This window comes from Astatotilapia calliptera, chromosome 13, assembly GCF_964374335.1.
Source record: "Astatotilapia calliptera chromosome 13, fAstCal68.1, whole genome shotgun sequence".
NCBI lineage: Eukaryota > Metazoa > Chordata > Actinopteri > Cichliformes > Cichlidae > Astatotilapia > Astatotilapia calliptera.
In genome coordinates, this window is record NC_137434.1 from 18,350,688 (window position 1) to 18,369,106 (window position 18,419).

General features: G+C 37.6%; 1 protein-coding gene across 1 annotated transcript; it reads right to left on the reverse strand.

Moving 5' to 3' along the window:
• Window positions 1-954: 954 nt before the first annotated feature.
• Window positions 955-18,148, reverse strand: LOC113034500 (uncharacterized). The gene is made up of 17 exons (XM_080288325.1): window positions 18,077-18,148; window positions 17,568-17,888; window positions 17,113-17,412; window positions 16,917-16,977; window positions 16,696-16,790; window positions 16,538-16,572; window positions 16,341-16,367; window positions 7,739-7,829; window positions 5,899-5,946; window positions 5,382-5,699; window positions 4,897-5,190; window positions 4,656-4,767; window positions 4,418-4,512; window positions 4,258-4,292; window positions 4,063-4,119; window positions 3,497-3,565; window positions 955-3,371 (listed from the first exon to the last, which is right to left on the reverse strand). The coding sequence occupies exons 1-17, from the start codon at window positions 18,120-18,122 to the stop codon at window positions 3,318-3,320; spliced, it is 2,058 nt and encodes a 685-aa protein (XP_080144451.1). The 5' UTR covers window positions 18,123-18,148; the 3' UTR covers window positions 955-3,317.
• Window positions 18,149-18,419: the final 271 nt, after the last annotated feature.

Consider the following 18,419-nt stretch of genomic DNA (forward strand, 5'->3'; position numbering starts at 1 on the left):
TCACCCGTGCAGCACGTTAACCTACACAAGTGTCTCATTGTTGTTTATTCACCTGACTGTTTGTTAACTGTAAATCTCTGACATAAGGTCATCTGCTATAAAATCCCAGACCAGGAAAACTGCCTTCACGTTTTTCTGTGTTTTATCCTCAGTTACTTTGACACAAAGGAATCTGCTGTGATGCTTACACCTTTGATAAAGTCTCACAAGTGTCAGTTTTCTTTTTATAGATATAAAAATATCGACATGTACTGATAAGTGATCAGAGTTATAATATTTCTGACTGTCTGAGGCAATATTTCCCCGATTTGAATCGAATCGTGGATCGAATCGATTTGGGACCTTGTGAACCAGAATTGAATCTATTTTTTAAATCAGTGACGATACCCAGCCCTACCTACCCTACCCTACCTACCCTACTTAGAAGCTCCTATCAGCCCCTGCAATCAGTTTATATCTGGGCAAAAAGTGTCATTGACATCAAAAATGTGTTTTTTAAGAGAAATTTAGCCAAGAGGACAGCAGTAATTCTAAGAAATTTAACATCACAGTCCTGTAAACTCGCTTGAAGTGACTAAAAAGGACTGGATTGATGACCATATGGATACAAATAGGCGGAGCCATAAAGATACATTTGTTTAATTTAAACATAACCCCTTCATAAATCTCAACTGCATAGAATAATGCGCTATTTTTTTTTTTTGAAATCAAATACTTTCCTGAAATGTATGGCTTGTTTGTTTTACTGCATTATAGCACATGTACCAGTGACATGTGTCACAAAAGTACAGGTTTTTATATTGGGAATCATGGAGACATAGATTTTTATTCTGTTACTGAGACTTTGCTGACTGTAGTTATGCTGTAACCCCTGCAACAAGAACAAATAACTTTTTAATGTATGTAATTTATTTTAATGATTATGTTTACTTCAAAAATTCACCATTACATTACTGGATTTTACTGACAAATTTATTATAATCTGCTGATGTTAGCCTTTGAAACAGGATGTATTTAAACAACTCATGTGAAAGACCTTCAAGTACATTAAAGAGAAAAAGAAAAACAATAAGTAGCCATGCCTGTGTGTGGAAAACTACATGAACCGCTGTCAAGTCTGGCTCTATTTTGAAATGTATGCAAAATCCAACACTTCAAACGTGCCTTGCTACTAGTTCCTTGTGGTCTTATTTTTAGTTACATCAATTTTATAAATTGTTGTAAGTTAGAACCAAGCATCTACATCATTTAGAAGCTAGATAAACAAAGTACAACAAATACAAATGTTGATGTTGATGCTTAGAGCAAAAGGACAGGTCTATGCTTCTTGTTTTAGTTTAACAGACCAAAGAGCAGACACAAAGGGACAAAGAACTTGACTTGAGTGTTAAAGTGAAAACAAGCCTTTATTACAGCTGATTACAAGAAACAAAACAAGGCAACATGAGCCGTAGCGAAAACTAGGGATGGGTATTGATAAGATTTTCACAATCCCGATTCCATTTTCGATTCTGTTTAACGATTTGATTCTTTATAGATTCTTTTTTTTTTAAAAAGGAGAACACTAAGGTCGATTAGCTTAGAACTTTGCTTTATATCTTCTCTTTGAACAAGATAGAAATTTAGGAGTAACATGGCCTTACAAACCCAGCAGTGAGATCTTAAGAGATCCAGCTTATGGCTCTTCAATGGGGTGTCACAGGGTCCCCAGGAAAAAAAACTGTAAATGTAAAGCAATAAAATAAATATTCTTCTGTAGCAATAACAAAGGGTAACATAAATTATTCAGTAGCAATTACACAAGAATATCCAGTAATGTCCCTGCCTACAATTAAACACATTCACTTACTGAAAATCGGGGCATCTGCTGTGGCAAATGGGTGCAAGCCTTTGACCACAAACTTAGTCACTGCTCGGTGACATTCGTCTATCCTTGCCTGAAAGGAAACGCTAACGGTAGACTGCAGCGACAACTGCCAGCATCTGAGCCAGCCAGACTCTGTCTCTCTCATCATGGTCACCTAAATGCACAGTAATGGCAGGTTTTGTAATAAGGCAGATCGCGCTAACATAATATGCACTGTTAGTATTATTTACCTGCTGCATTAACGGGAGAGGACGTGCAAACGTTACCGCTGCTGTTGGGTTGAGATTCACGAGTCCGGAGCGGAATTAAAAACACGACATTCATTTAAGGTTATCGTGTGTTTCGTGAGCAAATGCTTTTGCATATTCGTAGTGTTTCCTCCCTTAAATGAAGTATCTACTTTGCAAGTATTGCAAGTTGCCCTGTTGTCATCCGTTCTCGTAAAGCATAACCAAACTTTTGAGCGTTTGAGCCGCCATGTTTCCTGCCAGGTAAATGACGCTCCGCAATGTGGTGATGTCATTCAGGGCGACTGGAATCGATAAAAATGGCAAACAATTCCAAGGAACTGAAACAGTGAGAACCGGTTCTCAACAAGAACCGGGTTTCGATACCCATCCCTAGTGAAAACTAAACTAAATCCTAAACTGGGAACACTAGAACAGACTATCAACAACTATGAACATGATTTTGCACTGGGGCATGAGAGGAACTACGACATCAATAAACATGAACTAGAAACGTGAACATGCCCAGAACAAAAAAATCATGAAAAAAACTTGACAAGACGAGATGGGTGGTAACACAGACGATCTGACGAAGACTGAAAGAACACACACAGACTAAAATACACATAGGGAAGTTTAGGGGAAGTGAAAACACATGAGAAAACAGCTGACACAATAGACCATAATAACACCACAGGAGAAGTGTAAACTGAGCACACAGAACATGGAAGCAAGATTTTAAAAAATAAAAAGGAAACATGATGTGATGCAGACATTATACTAACTTGACAGCATGAACCAACAAGGGAGACTAAAACACAAGGGGCGATGACACAAAGAAGGACCTGATGAACAAAGGACTAAACACTGTGCAATTTAGGAGCTTTAAGATAACTAGATGAAATTAACATAAAGGAATGTCAACTCAAATCCTAACTAATAATACCAACAATAAGTACTAAATAAGAAGTAGAATATAAAAAAATCCACTTAACAAAATGAACACAAAATGCAGGGTCAAAGACCCAGCCTGTGACAGCAACTTTGATTTTTGAACAACTCAATAGATTTTTTACAAAATCTTTGAAAAGATGAAGAAATATTTGCTACATAACATGTTGATGGCATCAGATAACACATTACATCATTTGTCTCACAAGGACTCCAGTAACATAGGTACAGAGAAAGTTAAGATTGCATAAATGTTTGAATGTCAAAGCATTTCAGTAGAGATTAGCTAATGTGCTGTATGTAACTTCTGTTTCTTTTCCTTCAGCCTGTTGGGGAATAGAAACAAATCTGACAATTAGGAATAAAAGCAAAGAAAAATGTGACCAAATTAAAAGGAAACAAAGGAAGTGAGAAACGGTGTGTGGTTGGTTTCAGGTCTTTTAATATTTACCCTTTTATTACGCTGTTTCTCAACAACAGAACTATACACGAGTTCCATGTCACTTTCAGCAAATGAACTCTGAAAAATGAAAAGTAGAAACTGAGCACTTTACACTTCTGCTGTGCTTTAAGTAAAAAAAAGAAGAAGCCTACTTGTATTCCTAAGATAAACGTGTATTTGTACCATGTTAGGATTACCTCAGGTGATTTTTCCCACATTTCCATGACTGGAGCAGACTTTTCTGCTACTGTAGCACTCTCACTTTTGTAAGTGCAGGGTGTCAGTGTTGTTGACAAAATATCAGTATTCAAAAAAATTAAAAGAGATAAAGGTTTGACTTATCAGAAGCAAAATACAGCTTTTTTACTCATGATCTAATTTCTTCTGATAGCTGCCGTTGTATTTTTCAAGTTATAAAAACACACAAGAACAGTTTACCCTATGAGGATTGATTTTTCTCAGACATATTAGAAATGAATCTGTAATAGTTTATACATCTAATGTACTGTCAGATGACCGAAATATTTAATGAAAATTCTTAAATTTAATTGCTTGATACTGCTGTAGTTGGTTACCTTGGGTAAACGTTTTTTCTTGGTTCTAACTTCAGAGTATGTTACTTCCTCTCCAACCTGCATTGATGAACATAACACAAGTAAAACATCAGTAAACTGTCATTATGAAAGTTTGCCCTGTGATGTACTTTTCCTATTTTTTTTTAGTATCATGTACCAATACCCAGAAGGGGAAAAACAGTCAGTATAACTTACCATTGCTGTGGCTGATGATTCTGCTTTGCTCTGTTCTAGTAAAATAAAACTGCTGTTATTAACTCTGTGTATGATGCAGAATAACTTAAATATTCATTTCATTTTAAAGATTTCCTAGTAAATTTTCCACAGATCTAAATCAAAGTTCAGTGAGACTTACTGTGTCTGAGTATAAACCAGATGAACAGCACCACAATTACGATCACGATCAAAACACTTAGAGGGATGATGAGGATCTTTGGAGGAAATGAAGCTCTGCAACATGCAGTTCAAAAAAAGATAATTTGCTTTATTTAGTCCGTTAAAAAACAAAACAAAATAAAAAATCATTATACAGACTCCCTTAAAAAGTATAGTATTACTAAATGCTGCATATAAAAAAAATAACAAAATCTGACCTGTGTTGTCTATTTTGTACTATTGTAAAATTATTCCATTGCTCCATTGTAGTAAATTTTCCATTTCCATTAACAGTGTGAATAGTAATACCAGTAGTAGTAGGGGTGGTGGCTATAATTCAAAAAAGAACATCATCAGCAGAGTACTGTAACAATGACTGTCTTAATATCTCTTAGAGTACTAACATTTACAATGGATGTGATTCACATACATGTAGAATTTATAATTTGCAGTACTTACTAGTGTTCTCAGTAACAGTTAAATATACTGGTATCTGAATGTCGCCTTCAGCACACCAATACCAGCCACTGTCCTTCGTCCCTAGTCCACTCATGGTCACTGTGAAAACATTTGGTTCGCTAATATGAGCGGTCACTGTTGTTCCATCTATGGATCCAGATGATCCTGTCACACAGTTCCTGCCCAGCCTGCACCACTTCATTTCTCCAGAGTTACTGTGGTGACATCTGATGGTTATGCTTTCTCCAATATATCCTGTAATCCTCTGATGATCCACATAGAGACTGGGAGTACCTTAAGGTAAAATGAATACAAAAATGGAAACAATGGATTAATGATAAAATAATGGGTAATTCTGACTTCATATCGATTCTCATTAGGTTTAAATGACAAATAAAAGCACATTCAGTCACTGTTAAAAATATTCTAAGAAAAACTCAAATTTTTTAAGAAAAAAAATTTGGACTATAAAAATAGGCACTTACCATTGGTAACTAACAGCTGAAAATACACTCCATTATCTAGTGCTGTATTCTTCAGTCCACACCAGTAATCAGTGTTTTGATTTGTCAGATGGTTTATAGTCACAGTGAAAATTTGCTCTTTTTTGTCATCAGAGATTAAATATTTTCCTGAAGGGTCTGCTTCATTTGTTTTCACTGCATATTTGCAGGATCTCCAAAAATATCCTTTACACAAGTACTTCACATGGTCTCTGTATTGGTAGTGATAGAAACATGGGATGGAGATAGATTTTCCAGCTTTTACTGAAACTTTACTGACTACAGTTGTGCTGTGAACTCCTGCAAAAAGAACAAAGTGTTTTGATGGTTATGTTTACTTAATACATTCTTTGTTTACTTATCTTGCACAACTATGTTGCACATGTAGAAACATTACAGTATTGTCAAGTATAAAACTGAATAATACAAAACAAAATAAATAACAGTCATTAATTTTTTCATCTGCTGACATTAACCTTTGAAAAATGAGGTCACCAACCTGTTTTCACACTGAAGAGGAAAAGAACGATGAGATGAGCAGCCATGGCTGTGAGTGGAATTAGACATGGTCAAGTCTGCATCTATTTTTAAATTAATGCAACATGCAAATGCAACAGTCCTTCCTTCCTCCTAATCCCTCTGCTATCAGGTGTTATTTTTTATTTTTTATCTTTTGCTGTAGAGTAGGTATAGAAATTACCATCCACAACATTTAAAAGCTTTTGTCAGTACGGGGACGCACGGATTCGCCCGTGTTGCGTGCTGACTAGACGCGGCAAAGACCTGGCGATGGGTTGGAAAATGCACACAGTTTAATTTAGTAACACCAAGAGCGCAAACCGCGGATTCGGACAGAAATCGGTGTTATCAACGGAGCGGGAACATGACCGGGATGGCAGAATGCAAAGAGACACAGTACTTACGGAACCTACGGTGAAGGAAGGCTGACGATCAGAAGGTATCCGAGCTCCTGACACGAAAGTAACGACGTCTGAGCGAAGAACAGGTGGGTGGATCTTACTTTTAAAGCCAATCTCCGCGGTCTCTCGACCACTACTTGACAACTTTATGGACTGATTTACTTATTGCTACAAGAAAACATTAATATGCATTCCCATAATATTGAATAACACTGACAGTACATGAGTGAAATTTAAAAACAAAAAAAGGTAAACAAGTGCTGTGAGTTCTCATAAATCCTGAAACTAGAGGTCAGGATTATGCATTGATGTTGATGCTTTTGATGCTTCTTTATTTCATTTAAACCAGGCATCGTGTCAATGATGTTAAAGGCAGCCAAACGTAACAAAGAACTGTGCAATAAAGCTGTATGTTTTTAAGAATAAAGCACAAGGGTTTTATAATGTTGTTATATACAGGCGATTAAAATAGGCTACAAGATGATGTGAGCACACAACATGCTGCAGCAGTGAGTGACAAAGAGTCCAATAACATAGATATGGATAAAAAAGCAAATATAGGTTTAGTATTTAAAAAAAAAGGTGTGTTGATTAGCTAAAGTGTGTTTCTGTGACCGTTTTTCACCCTGTTGTAGAACATAACAAATATGACAATTGAGAAGGAAAAGCAACAAAAAGGTGATTAAATCACAATGGAAACATGACATACTAGGACAACAAGCAAATGAAGGAAACACAGGACGGAAGAAACAGTTTGATTTGTTTTTACTTCTTTTACTATTTGCCAATTTCATATCTTTTATGATTAAAATTTAACTGCACATGCTGTCCACATCACTGACTAAATGACCTGTATGTCAGAATAGAAATTGAATGCTTTACACTTTGAGGCATTTAAAATAGTTTTATTATTCTGCACTTTGGGGGTAAAGTGTGCTGATATTTTTAAATACAAAGACATAGTTGTATTATATTGGGGATAACTGAGAATACTTTAAACCAGTTTATGTTATGTTACTTCCTCTTCCTGTCTCGAATGTGAAAATGTAAATTACAGAAAGCCTGATCTCATCACAACACATCACTAATGACTGTCCTAATATGTCAAATTTTTAATAGTCACACTGAAGGTTTTTTGGTGTTTGTCATCACACATTTTTATAATCATTAGTTTTGTCATCTGCTGGCAGTAGCTTGTGAAACATGAAGTATTTAAATGATTCCTGTGATGACCTTTGAGTACACTGGACCATGTCTATTCAAACATCAAGCATGCTTTCAGAGCGACACCCCTCCCCCACCTGGCTGGATCTGACCACCTCTGCATGTCCCTCACCCCCACCTACACCCCCCTGCTGAGAAAAACAAAGCCCCAGACAAAGACAATAAAAACCTGGCCTGAAGGAGCCCTTTCTCAACTGCAGGACTGCTTCTCAACAACTGTATGGGATTTATTCTCCAGCCACAACCTCCAGGAGTACACGGACACTGTACTCTCGTACATCAGGAACTGTGTTGACAATGTCACCGTCAACAAAAGGGTCAGGGTGTTTCCAAATCAAAAACCCTGGATGAATAGCGAAGTGCAATCCCTCCTAAAAAGCCGCAACACTGCCTTCAAGTCAGGGGACAGGGCTGCGTATAGGGCGGCCAGGGCAGACCTGAGTAGAGGCATCAGGAAAGCTAAGGCTGCCTATAGGAGGAGGATTGAAGATCACTTTGCTGACAACGACCCCAGAAAAATGTGGCAGGGGATCAATCACATTACCAACTACAGAAGCAATAACCAGGCAACATCTAGGACTGATGCCTCACTGGCTGAGGATCTAAACCGTTTCTTCGCCCGCTTTGAGACGACCAGGCCCTCAGCTGCCACACCACTTCCACCCGCCCCCAGCACTGGCACACTAACACTTAGGGAGCACCAAGTGAGGTGTGTTCTAAGGTCAGTGAATCCCAGGAAGGCGGCAGGTCCTGATGGAATACATGGAAAGGTTCTCAGAGCATGTGCTGACGAACTGACCGGAGTCTTCACTAAAATCTTCAACCTTTCCTTGTCATCAAACACCGTCCCGCCCTGCCTCAAAACCTCCACCATCATCCCCATCGCCAAGAAGACAGCTGTGGCCAGCCCAAATGACTACAGGCCTGTTGCACTTACGCCTGTAGTGATGAAGTGCTTTGAGAGACTGGTCTGTCAGCACATCAGGGCCGGTCTGCCTCCCACTCTGGACCCCCACCAATTTGCCTACAGGACAAATCGTTCCACCGAGGACGCTATCACCATAGCGCTCCACACTGCGCTGAGTCACCTGGAGCACCGAGGAAGCTATGTGAGAATGCTCTTTCTGGACTTCAGCTCAGCATTCAATCATATCATCCCGGAGATCCTGGTCCAGAAACTGTCTCACCTGGGACTCTCCAACCCCATCTGCCTCTGGATCAAGGACTTCCTGACAAATAGACCACAGTCTGTCAGACTCGGCCCCCACCGGTCCAGCACCATCACACTCAGCACCGGGTCTCCACAAGGATGTGTTTTGAGTCCCCTCCTGTTTACGCTCTACACATCCGACTGCTCCCCTACCCATCTCTCAAACACCATCATAAAGTTCGCGGATGACACCACAGTGGTTGGACTCATCTCAAGGGGGGATGAGTCGGACTACAGAGATGAGGTCAACAGACTGACTGAGTGGTGTTCAGTTAACAACCTCCAACTGAACACCACGAAAACTAAAGAACTTATCTTGGACTTCAGGAAGGGTAGAGCAGACCCAGCCCCACTTTACATTCACGGGAGCTGTGTGGAGAGGGTACACTCCATAAGGTTTCTGGGCGTGCAGATCTCTGATGACCTCTCCTGGACTGCAAATACTACAGCGGTGGTTAAAAAGGCCCAGCAGCGTCTCCACTTTCTGAGAGTGCTCAGGAGGAACAACCTGGAGGAGAGGCTGCTGGTGACATTTTACAGAGCCACCATAGAGAGCATCCTAACGTACGGCATAACAACATGGTATGCAGGGTGCTCAGCTGCAGACAGGAAAGTACTGCAGAGGGTCATCAACACAGCCCAGAAGATCACTGGCTGCTCTCTGCCCAGCCTGGAGGTCACTGCAAACTCTCGGTACCTCAGCAGAGCTGGCAATATCATCAAGGACCACTCTCACCCCAGCAACCAACTGTTTGAACTATTACCGTCAGGCCAACGGTACAGGTCACATAAAACCAGGACAAACAGATTCAGGGATAGCTTCTTTCCCAGAGCTATCACCGTAGTAAATAAGCACAAAAACAATTGAACCTATTCCATACCGTCACTGTCATTATATTATGCTGCTATTCATACTGTCATTATATTAATGCTGCTATTCTGTATATATTGTACATACTATTGTTTGAGTACTTATGATTGTTTTTTTGTATTTTTTATATTTTACATTTATATTTATTATTGAAACTTGCACCAAGAGAGTGGCACTCCAATTTCGTTGTACTCTGTACAATGACAATAAAGGCTATTCTATTCTATTCTAAAGATGAGCAGAACAGTGAGGTGGGCAGGCATGTTTGTGAGTGAACAGAGAAACACTTGATTCTATTTCCTAATTTAAGTAAAGATGCAACACTTCCGCTTGAGAGCTCTGTTCTCATCTCCTTTTATAGATGTGTGTGGAGAGTAGTGATGGTAAATTTGATTCTTTTTACTGAATCGAGTTTTAATGAGTCACTCACCAAAATGAATCGAGTTTTTTGAGTCATTTGATTCACTGAGTCAGTTGACCAGAGGGTGCAAAAATTTTACATTTTCACTCAAACTTAATTTGTTTCTCTTTTCATGTAAATCCCACTGCTAAGATGAATGATTCAAAAAAAAAAAAACAACAACTATTTTATAGAGCGAAAAAGAGCAAAAACATTTCTAAAATTAAGCAATTTCCTATCAAAATTGCTTAATAAACATTTATTTTGTTTATTTGTATTTTATTAGTATTTTCCTTAAGTGTGTCAAATATATATTTTCTCATCTAAATGTCCACTGAACTGTGAGCCAGGGGGCGGCAATGCGCCTTAACATTGGTTTCCAACCAAGAAGAAGAAGAAGCTGTGAGCCAGGAGGGAGGGGGTGAGTGAGTGATTCGTTCGCTCGCTCTATGATACAGCACAGGAGGGAGGGGGTGAGTGAGTGATTCGTTCGCTCGCTCTATGATACAGCACAGGAGGGAGGGGGTGAGTGAGTGAGTGATTCGCTCGCTCGCTCTATGATTCAGCACAGGAGGGAGGGGGTGAGCGAGTCCTGAGTGATTCGCTTATGCTTACGATTCAGCACAGGAGGGAGGGGGTTAGTGAGTGCTGAGTGATTCGCTTACGCTTACGATTCAGCACAGGAGGGAGGGGGTTAGTGAGTGAGTGAGTGATTCGTTCGCTCTATGATTCAGCACAGGAAGGGAGGGGGTGAGTAGATCAAATGTGTTGTTAGCATGTTAGCAGAGCGATGCTACTCTGAACCGAGGAGCTATTTTCTTGATGTGAGCTTCTACTCAGGGTTTTTTCTTCCAGTTCAGAGTAGAAATGCTTTTGTCCCCCCCCCCCCCACAATTGTAATTATAAGCTAGATATATTTCTACTAATGGAATTAGTTTGCTAACAACAACAGGGATGAGTCAGTGAGTCAGTTGGGCTTGTGAATCATGATTCACGAGTCAGTAAAGTGATTCTCGAGTATTGAACGATTCGTTCACGAATCGAACATCACTAGTGGAGAGTTTTCTATGCTCTATGCAAATGCAGGAAGAGGGCCACCTGTATCATGAAGGAGCCCACTCACCCAGCACGCTCACTCTGTGTCCCGCTCCTCTCAGGCAGGAGGCTGAGGAGCTTTAAATGCAAAACTACCAGACTGAGAAACAGCTTTATTTCAGAAGCTGTGAGACTTCTTAATGCATAATGGACAAGAACTGTTATTATAGCTCCTTAATCACTACTGACACTTACTGACATCGTCACCTTATCAATGCTGGTCATTATTCCCTTTTGCTGCTAAAGTATTTATTGCACTCTATTTATTTGTATTACTTTATTACTTGTTATTCGGTTTTATATTGTTATTGTTATTTTATTGTTATTCATTGTTTTCTGTTATTATTTTTGTTTTAATCTGGTTTTTTTAAAATTCTGTTTCTTTTCGCTCAGGAACCGTGTGTACGTAGTTTCATTCTACCTCATGTAAACATGTGATGCGAATGACAATACAGCTTCCTTGAATCATTGAATCCTTGAACAAATATGGTTATGAAATAATTCAAGCATTTAAAGTGGATCATACAGGTGAGGTATCATCAAAATATACAGCAGACTTACAGTAAAACAGCCACTGTAGGCTTCAAAAATAATAACACAACTCAAAAATATTTCATACATAAGATAGATGGATAATAACACGTATATATAAAATGTTTCTCAGATGTATTATTATTTTTAATAAGTCACATTTGTTTTGAGTTATTGTTAACTGAATATTTTAAAATGTAGGTATTGACTTTTCAAATTTTTGTAATTCTTTTATGATAATTCTTCTTAATAAAAAGAACAAGTAGTCTGACTCACACTAAAATGGATTAATACTCGGGTTTTTCCCCTTACTGTTTCACAAAGTGTTAAAAAGGGAATGTCCACAACTTAGACTTCTTTAATGGAGGATATTTTATTAAAGCAATTTAGCCAGAGAAAAACAAGAACAGAATCAAATAATAATCACCTATTGTGACATCAGATTTACCTTACTGACAACAACCGATCCCCAGCTACACCTTATCATCTTTTCTCTATCTGACTTTTCCACATACATAGTTTAAAACAATAAAATCACTTATTTACATTTTGTTCTCTTCTATGTCATTCTTAACATAAAAAATTCTGTTCCATATGAACAATCCGTCACAGATGAATATTGTATACTTCACATTAGCTCATTCTCACATGAACATCTATTTTCACATAATCTCTCGTTAATTCAAATACAGAGGAATATCATCATTTAAATGATATCGTCTTATTCGATATATATGAAAAACTTATACCTGATGATATTCTGATCAGTATGAAGCAATTAAGCAGAATTAACTGTCAGCAAAATCACATATGAATAATGTTTCTTTGGTGAACGAGTACATCATACTTAATACCATTTCTCTTATTAGGAATCATATATAATATTGAATTGGTGACACATTTCTCTGCTACGGTCGAAGCTGGATCATGTCTATGCACAGAAAATCTAGACATTAACATAATTTTCATTAGTCAACCCTCATTTCTCATTCACCATATCAATTAAACATAACTTAATTATATTTATGATTAAGAAAAAAGATGATTTACTATCACCAAATGCACATACTCAAAAGCTCACAAAACGCTGGATGTTAAGACCTTTTACCGTCTCACAGATGTGATGACAGGTAATCCAGGGAAACATCAATGTCTCTCCATGCCACTTGTCTTGACAATGTTTGTGTTTATGATGTTCATTTATTACACTAAAGCCACTGAACAGAGTTACTGTGGTGGCATCTAATAGTTATGCTTTCTCCAAAATATCCTGTAATTGTCTGATGATCCACATAGAGACTGGTGGTACCTTTAATGAAAATAAACAAATAAATACAAATTAAATCAATTAAGAATAAATAAATACATAAATAAAATCAAAATAAATAGAGTAATAAGTGGAAAATGTATTGAAAAGTCAGTCTTCGCATTTATTCCATATTCTGAAGAAAAAGAGCATATTCAACCTTTAAAAAATAAAAGAAAACTTTGTTTTGTGCTTTGTCATTAAAAAAAATTATAGTTATTTAAAATATTTACAAAAATGAGCACTAACCAGTGGTATTCTTGAAATTAACACTCCTGGGTTAGGGTGAAGCAACAGTCCAAGTAAGTTGAACGCTGTAACACTGAATTAGATGTCAGAGCTTGCAAGGTTTGTCAATAAGTTGAGCATGGACACACACACACATACACACCCTGCCCTTCTTTGCACTGGATAAAGCCTGCCCCCTTGTGTGTGAATCAACATTGAACATTGAATGAGTAGCCAAGCAACATATTAAAAAAAATTCTTTTTATCATTTTCTTTTTATGATATGCATAAATGTACCTATCAGCTTGTGAGTGTGATATTCAATAAAAGTATTAGATTTGTTGAAGTGGATACTGGTTAAAGAAACTGTAACTGTGGAAAAATTCGAGACAACTGTTGTTCTGAGGGTTTGGAGAGATTCTCCCTATGTGGCATAAATATTAGCTCGAGGTCTAAATATTAGTTTTACATACTTGTGTGCAAAAGTTTTGAGTCACTGCTTATTTCTTTGTATTTTGCTTCCAGACTTTTTTTTTTTAATGATCTTGAGTACTTCAGGCCTTTTGAAGGTCGTTTTAATATTTTCTTTGGATATTGGCTGCTTTTCTTTTTTTTTTTTCAAACCAGATGTATCCATAAATCTTTAATGATAAAGAAGACAACATAAATATGAGATTATACATGTGTAAAAATGACAAAAAATCAATTATATAGCCTTCCAGTTTTGTATGCTTTAACAGGTAGTGAGAATAAATTAAGTCTAATTACACATCCATAAAAACAGCTTAGCAATGAATGTCTTATCAATGAATATCATCCCATGTTAGCTTATCTGTAATTATAATACCAGAACTGGTAAATAGTAAATGCTCCATCAGTCACAAATGAAAATTTGAGTTCTTGTTTAAAAACCAAAATTTTAGAGGCGACAGAGAGAACATTCATCATTCTAAAGGAATGAAAAAAGAATGAAACAATCAACTATTTCCCTGCTCATCTATATATTCACATTTTTTCCCTTAAGCATCATCTGTTTACATTAGGTAATGATTTGTTTTCTGAAAAAGCAATGTGACCAATGTACACGAGGACATAAAGACAGTCCATATGATAAAAAAAGAAAAAAAAACTTTAACATAATAAAAGCAGTAAGTTATCAAACGCAAACATGTCAACAAGACGGGACAAAATATTGCAACTATGCACTGGTTTTTGCTGGTGTTCCAACGTTTTTTTTCCACAAAGTTTAGGAATGTGTTTATGGCACACACAAAACAAACTGAATGGCAGAAAACAATGTCCATAAATCTAAACACACACACAATTACAAGGAAAACAGGAAGTAAATAAAATGGGACAGAGACTTAGCAAGACATGGAAACACAGGAAGGGCTTGGATGAACAGGAAGAAAGGAATTAATCAAGACTAGTTTATCAAAGATAAACTAGTCTTACAACATAATGAACTAAATTAAAGCAAAAACTCTAAACAAGGCAAACAAGACACAAAAAACATGATCCATGAGAAATAAGAAACAAAAATTATACTTAAACCCAAGAAAACTCAGAACCCTGGTCAGAAAAATAGAAACCCATGCCTTGAAGCTCCTGCAAAAGGTTTTTGGTGATGTCAGAGCAGGCTTGGAGTTTTAAGTCAACAAAACATTGATAATACCCTATATCCCTCAGCACTCAGCAATCTTCCTCTGTAACTTTACATGTACTACCAATGGATTGCTGAGATGCTGTGGTTCCAAAATCTTTCCATGTTGCAATAACATAACTTAGAGTTGATTGTGGAAGATTGAGGTGAGAAGAAATTTCACAAACTGACTTGTTGCAACAGTCAGTTACAGTCCTGTTACAATGCCATTACTGGACCAGTTCAGTGAGCTCTTTGGAGAATGCAAATCTTTCGAAAATGGAGGAAAACTGAATGGCTCGGTGATTGATCTGCTGACAGTAAAAGAAAACATTGCAGCATATGTCCTGCAAAAACACCAGTAAAAGGTAGATATAAAAATGATAGAAAGGCCAAAAGTTCTAATATTTAAAGATTTCAGTAGTGATTGGCTAATGTGCTGCATGTAACTTCTGTGTCTTTTGCCTCACCCTGAGAACAGAAACAAATATGACGATTAGAAAGAAAAAGCAAAGACCAAGGTGACCAAATTTAAAGCGAATCATGTCTTATGAGGACAATGAGCTAAATTATTTGAAAAGAGAGAAACAGTATGTGAGAAATCGTGTGTGTTTGGTTTCAGGTCTTTTAATATTTACCCTCTTGTTTCTTTATGGTAACAACTGAACAAACAAAAGGAGTGGAAACAGAACACTTTACAGTCGTGTCATTCTTTAAGAAAAAAAAAGTTAAAGTCTGCTCATACTCAAATACAAATGTATAGTTGTAGTATGTTAGGGTTACCTCAGGTGATTTTCTTCTAATCAGAATCAGAATCAGAATACTTTATTGATCCCTGGGGGAAGGCCACAGGCAGGAAAGATTTCCTGTGTCGTTCAGTGGTGCTTTTCGGTAATCTCAGTCTCTCACTGGACGTGCTCCTGTGACTGACCAGCATGTCATGGAGTGGGTGGGAGGTGTTATCCAACATTGTCTTTATTTTGGACAACATCCGCCTCTCCGACACCACCTTGAGGGAGTCCAGCTCCATCCCCACAACATCACTGGCCTTACAGATTAGTTTATTGAGTCTGTTGGCATCTGCTACCCTCAGCCTGCTCCCCCAGCATGCAACAGCATAGAGGATTGCACTGGCCACAACAGACTCGTAGAAAATCCTGAGCATTTTCTGGCAGATGTTGAAGGACCTCAGTCGCCTCAAAAAATAGAGACGACTCTGGCCCTTCCTGTAAAGTGCTGTGGTGTTTTTAGCCCAGTCCAGTTTATTGTCAATGTGAACTCCAAGGTATTTATAGTCCTCCACAATGTCAACACTGACCCCCTGGATTGAAACAGGGGTCAAGTGTTTCCTGGTCTTCCTGAAGTCCACTATCAATTCCTTGGTCTTTGCCACGTTGAGTTGCAGATGATTCTGCTCACAACACGTGACAAAGGAGTCGACCACAGTCCGGTACTCTGTCTCATCATCCCTGCTGATGCATCCAACCACCGCAGAGTCATCTAATGTTTCCCACATTGGCGTATATTACTTCCTGGTCCACCTGTGTAGGATAAACAAAATGTAATTTAGTGAAAGATTGAAAGGTGTCAGCCTGGTTACTCCAAACTCTTTTCATACAGAGCCTTTATAATATGTTTATAATATGGAGATTATCCCAGAGAGTTGAATCTGGACGCTGTGTCCAGATGAACACAAATCAATATAACTTACCATTGCTGTGGCTGATGAGTCTGCTTTTCTCTGCTCTACAAAAAAACAAAGCACCTGTTACAGACTCTATGTTAACAATGCAGAATAAATCCTAATGCAGTTTCAAGATTTTGAAGTAAATATTGTTTGGATTTCAATCAAAGTTTAACAAGACTTACTGTGTCTCAGTATTAACCAGATGAACAACACCACAATTACAATAAAGATCAACACACTCAGACGGATGATGAGGATCTTGAGGTCAAATGAAGCTCTGCAACATGCAGTTTGAAAACACATAATTTAGTTTAGCATAATAATTATATTCAGCTGTAAAAGATTTTTAGACAAAAGAACAGTTCTGTCGCTAAATCTACTGCAAATATAAAACATATCTGACCTTTGTTGTTTATTTTTTAATGTGGTAACTGTTCCATCTCCAGTACAAGTATGGGCAGTAGCTATAATTCAACAAAACAACAGTCAGTACTAGAGTACTGTAACAATGATTGACCTAATATCTCTGAGAGTACTAACATTTATAAATGGCTGGAATTGATACATGTGCCAAGTTCATAATTACTTGCAGTACTCACTGGTGATTGGTTTCTCAGTAACAGTTAAATATACTGGTATCTGAATGTCCTCTTTTGCACACCAATACCAGCCACTGTCCTCTGACTGTAGTCCACTCATTGTCACTGTGAAAACATTTGGTTTGCTCATATAAGTGGTCACTGTTGTTCCATCTATGGATCCAGATGATCCTGTCACACAGTTCCTGCCCAGCCTGCACCACTTCATTTCTCCAGAGTTACTGTGGTGACATCTGATGGTTATGCTTTCTCCAATGTATCCTGTAATCATCTGATGATCCACATAGAGACTGGGGGTCCCTTCAAGGACAAACATTAAAATAAATAAAGTAATGAGTGGATAGAAGGAAAAAAATTACAGATGTGAAAAACCATTGGCAATTTAGACTTCACGTCTATTTCTATTAACTTTTAATAACAACAACTTTAAAATGTTAACAAAGATGGAACCTCACCACTGGTAACTGACAGTTGAAAATGCTTTCCATAATCCGGTCCATTATTAATCTCCACCACACACCAGTAATCAGTGTTTTCATTTGTCAGATTGTTTATAGTTACAGTAAAAAAAAATTGGTTTTTATCATCAGAGATTGAATATTTTCCTGAAGGGTCTGCTGTGTTTGTTTTTACTACATCGTTGCAGGATCTCCATTTAGATCCTTCACACAAGTACTTCACATGGTTTCTGTATTTGGACTCATAGAGACATGGGATGGAGATAGATTTCCCAGTTTTCACTGATACTTTACTGACTGTAGTTATGCTGTGAACTCCTGCAAAGAAACAAATGCACATTTTAATAGAATAGTTCTGTTGATTATCTACATGTTTTCAGAATTAAATGTTTTGCTAATAAAATAAAATCTCTTTTGGTAAGTTATTACAAATTACAAATTAATACTATTGGAAATTGAAAATCAACAGAGATGCTAAGCAATTTTTAAAAGCCCCTGCCACATACCTGTTAGTCCAGTGATGATATAAATAATCCTGAGACAGAGAGCCATATTGATAAGTGAGCAGACAAAACCGTATAAACTTCCTATTTTTCAACCCTAAGTATGTCACTGCCACTGCAGTTGCAATCACTCTTCCTCCTATGTAAAACACTTCACAAAAGTGAGCTGACAAAGGACCAGCCCCTCCCCTATCTTCACTGTGCGCTTATGCACGTTGTAGGAAAACTTTAGTTTGGAAGAAGTGGCGAAAAGGTGGAGCTTGAAAACTGAGAGAAAACAACAAAAAGTAAGCTAATAATAGTGTGTCAAATTTACTGACTTGTTAGCTGTGGGGCTGTTACCGCA

Excerpts from the sequence above, each read along its gene's own strand:
- LOC113034500 (XM_080288325.1), bottom strand. The coding sequence starts at position 18,122 with ATGGCTCTCTGTCTCAGGATTATTTATATCATCACTGGACTAACAG. Across the intron at positions 7,830-16,340 it reads AGGAAGTAATATACGCCAAT|TTCCTGATGTACGAGAGTAC; the intron begins GTGGGAAACATT and ends TTGTCAACACAG. Across the intron at positions 4,513-4,655 it reads GTACAAAATAGACAACACAG|AGCTTCATTTCCTCCAAAGA; the intron begins GTCAGATTTTGT and ends TGCATGTTGCAG.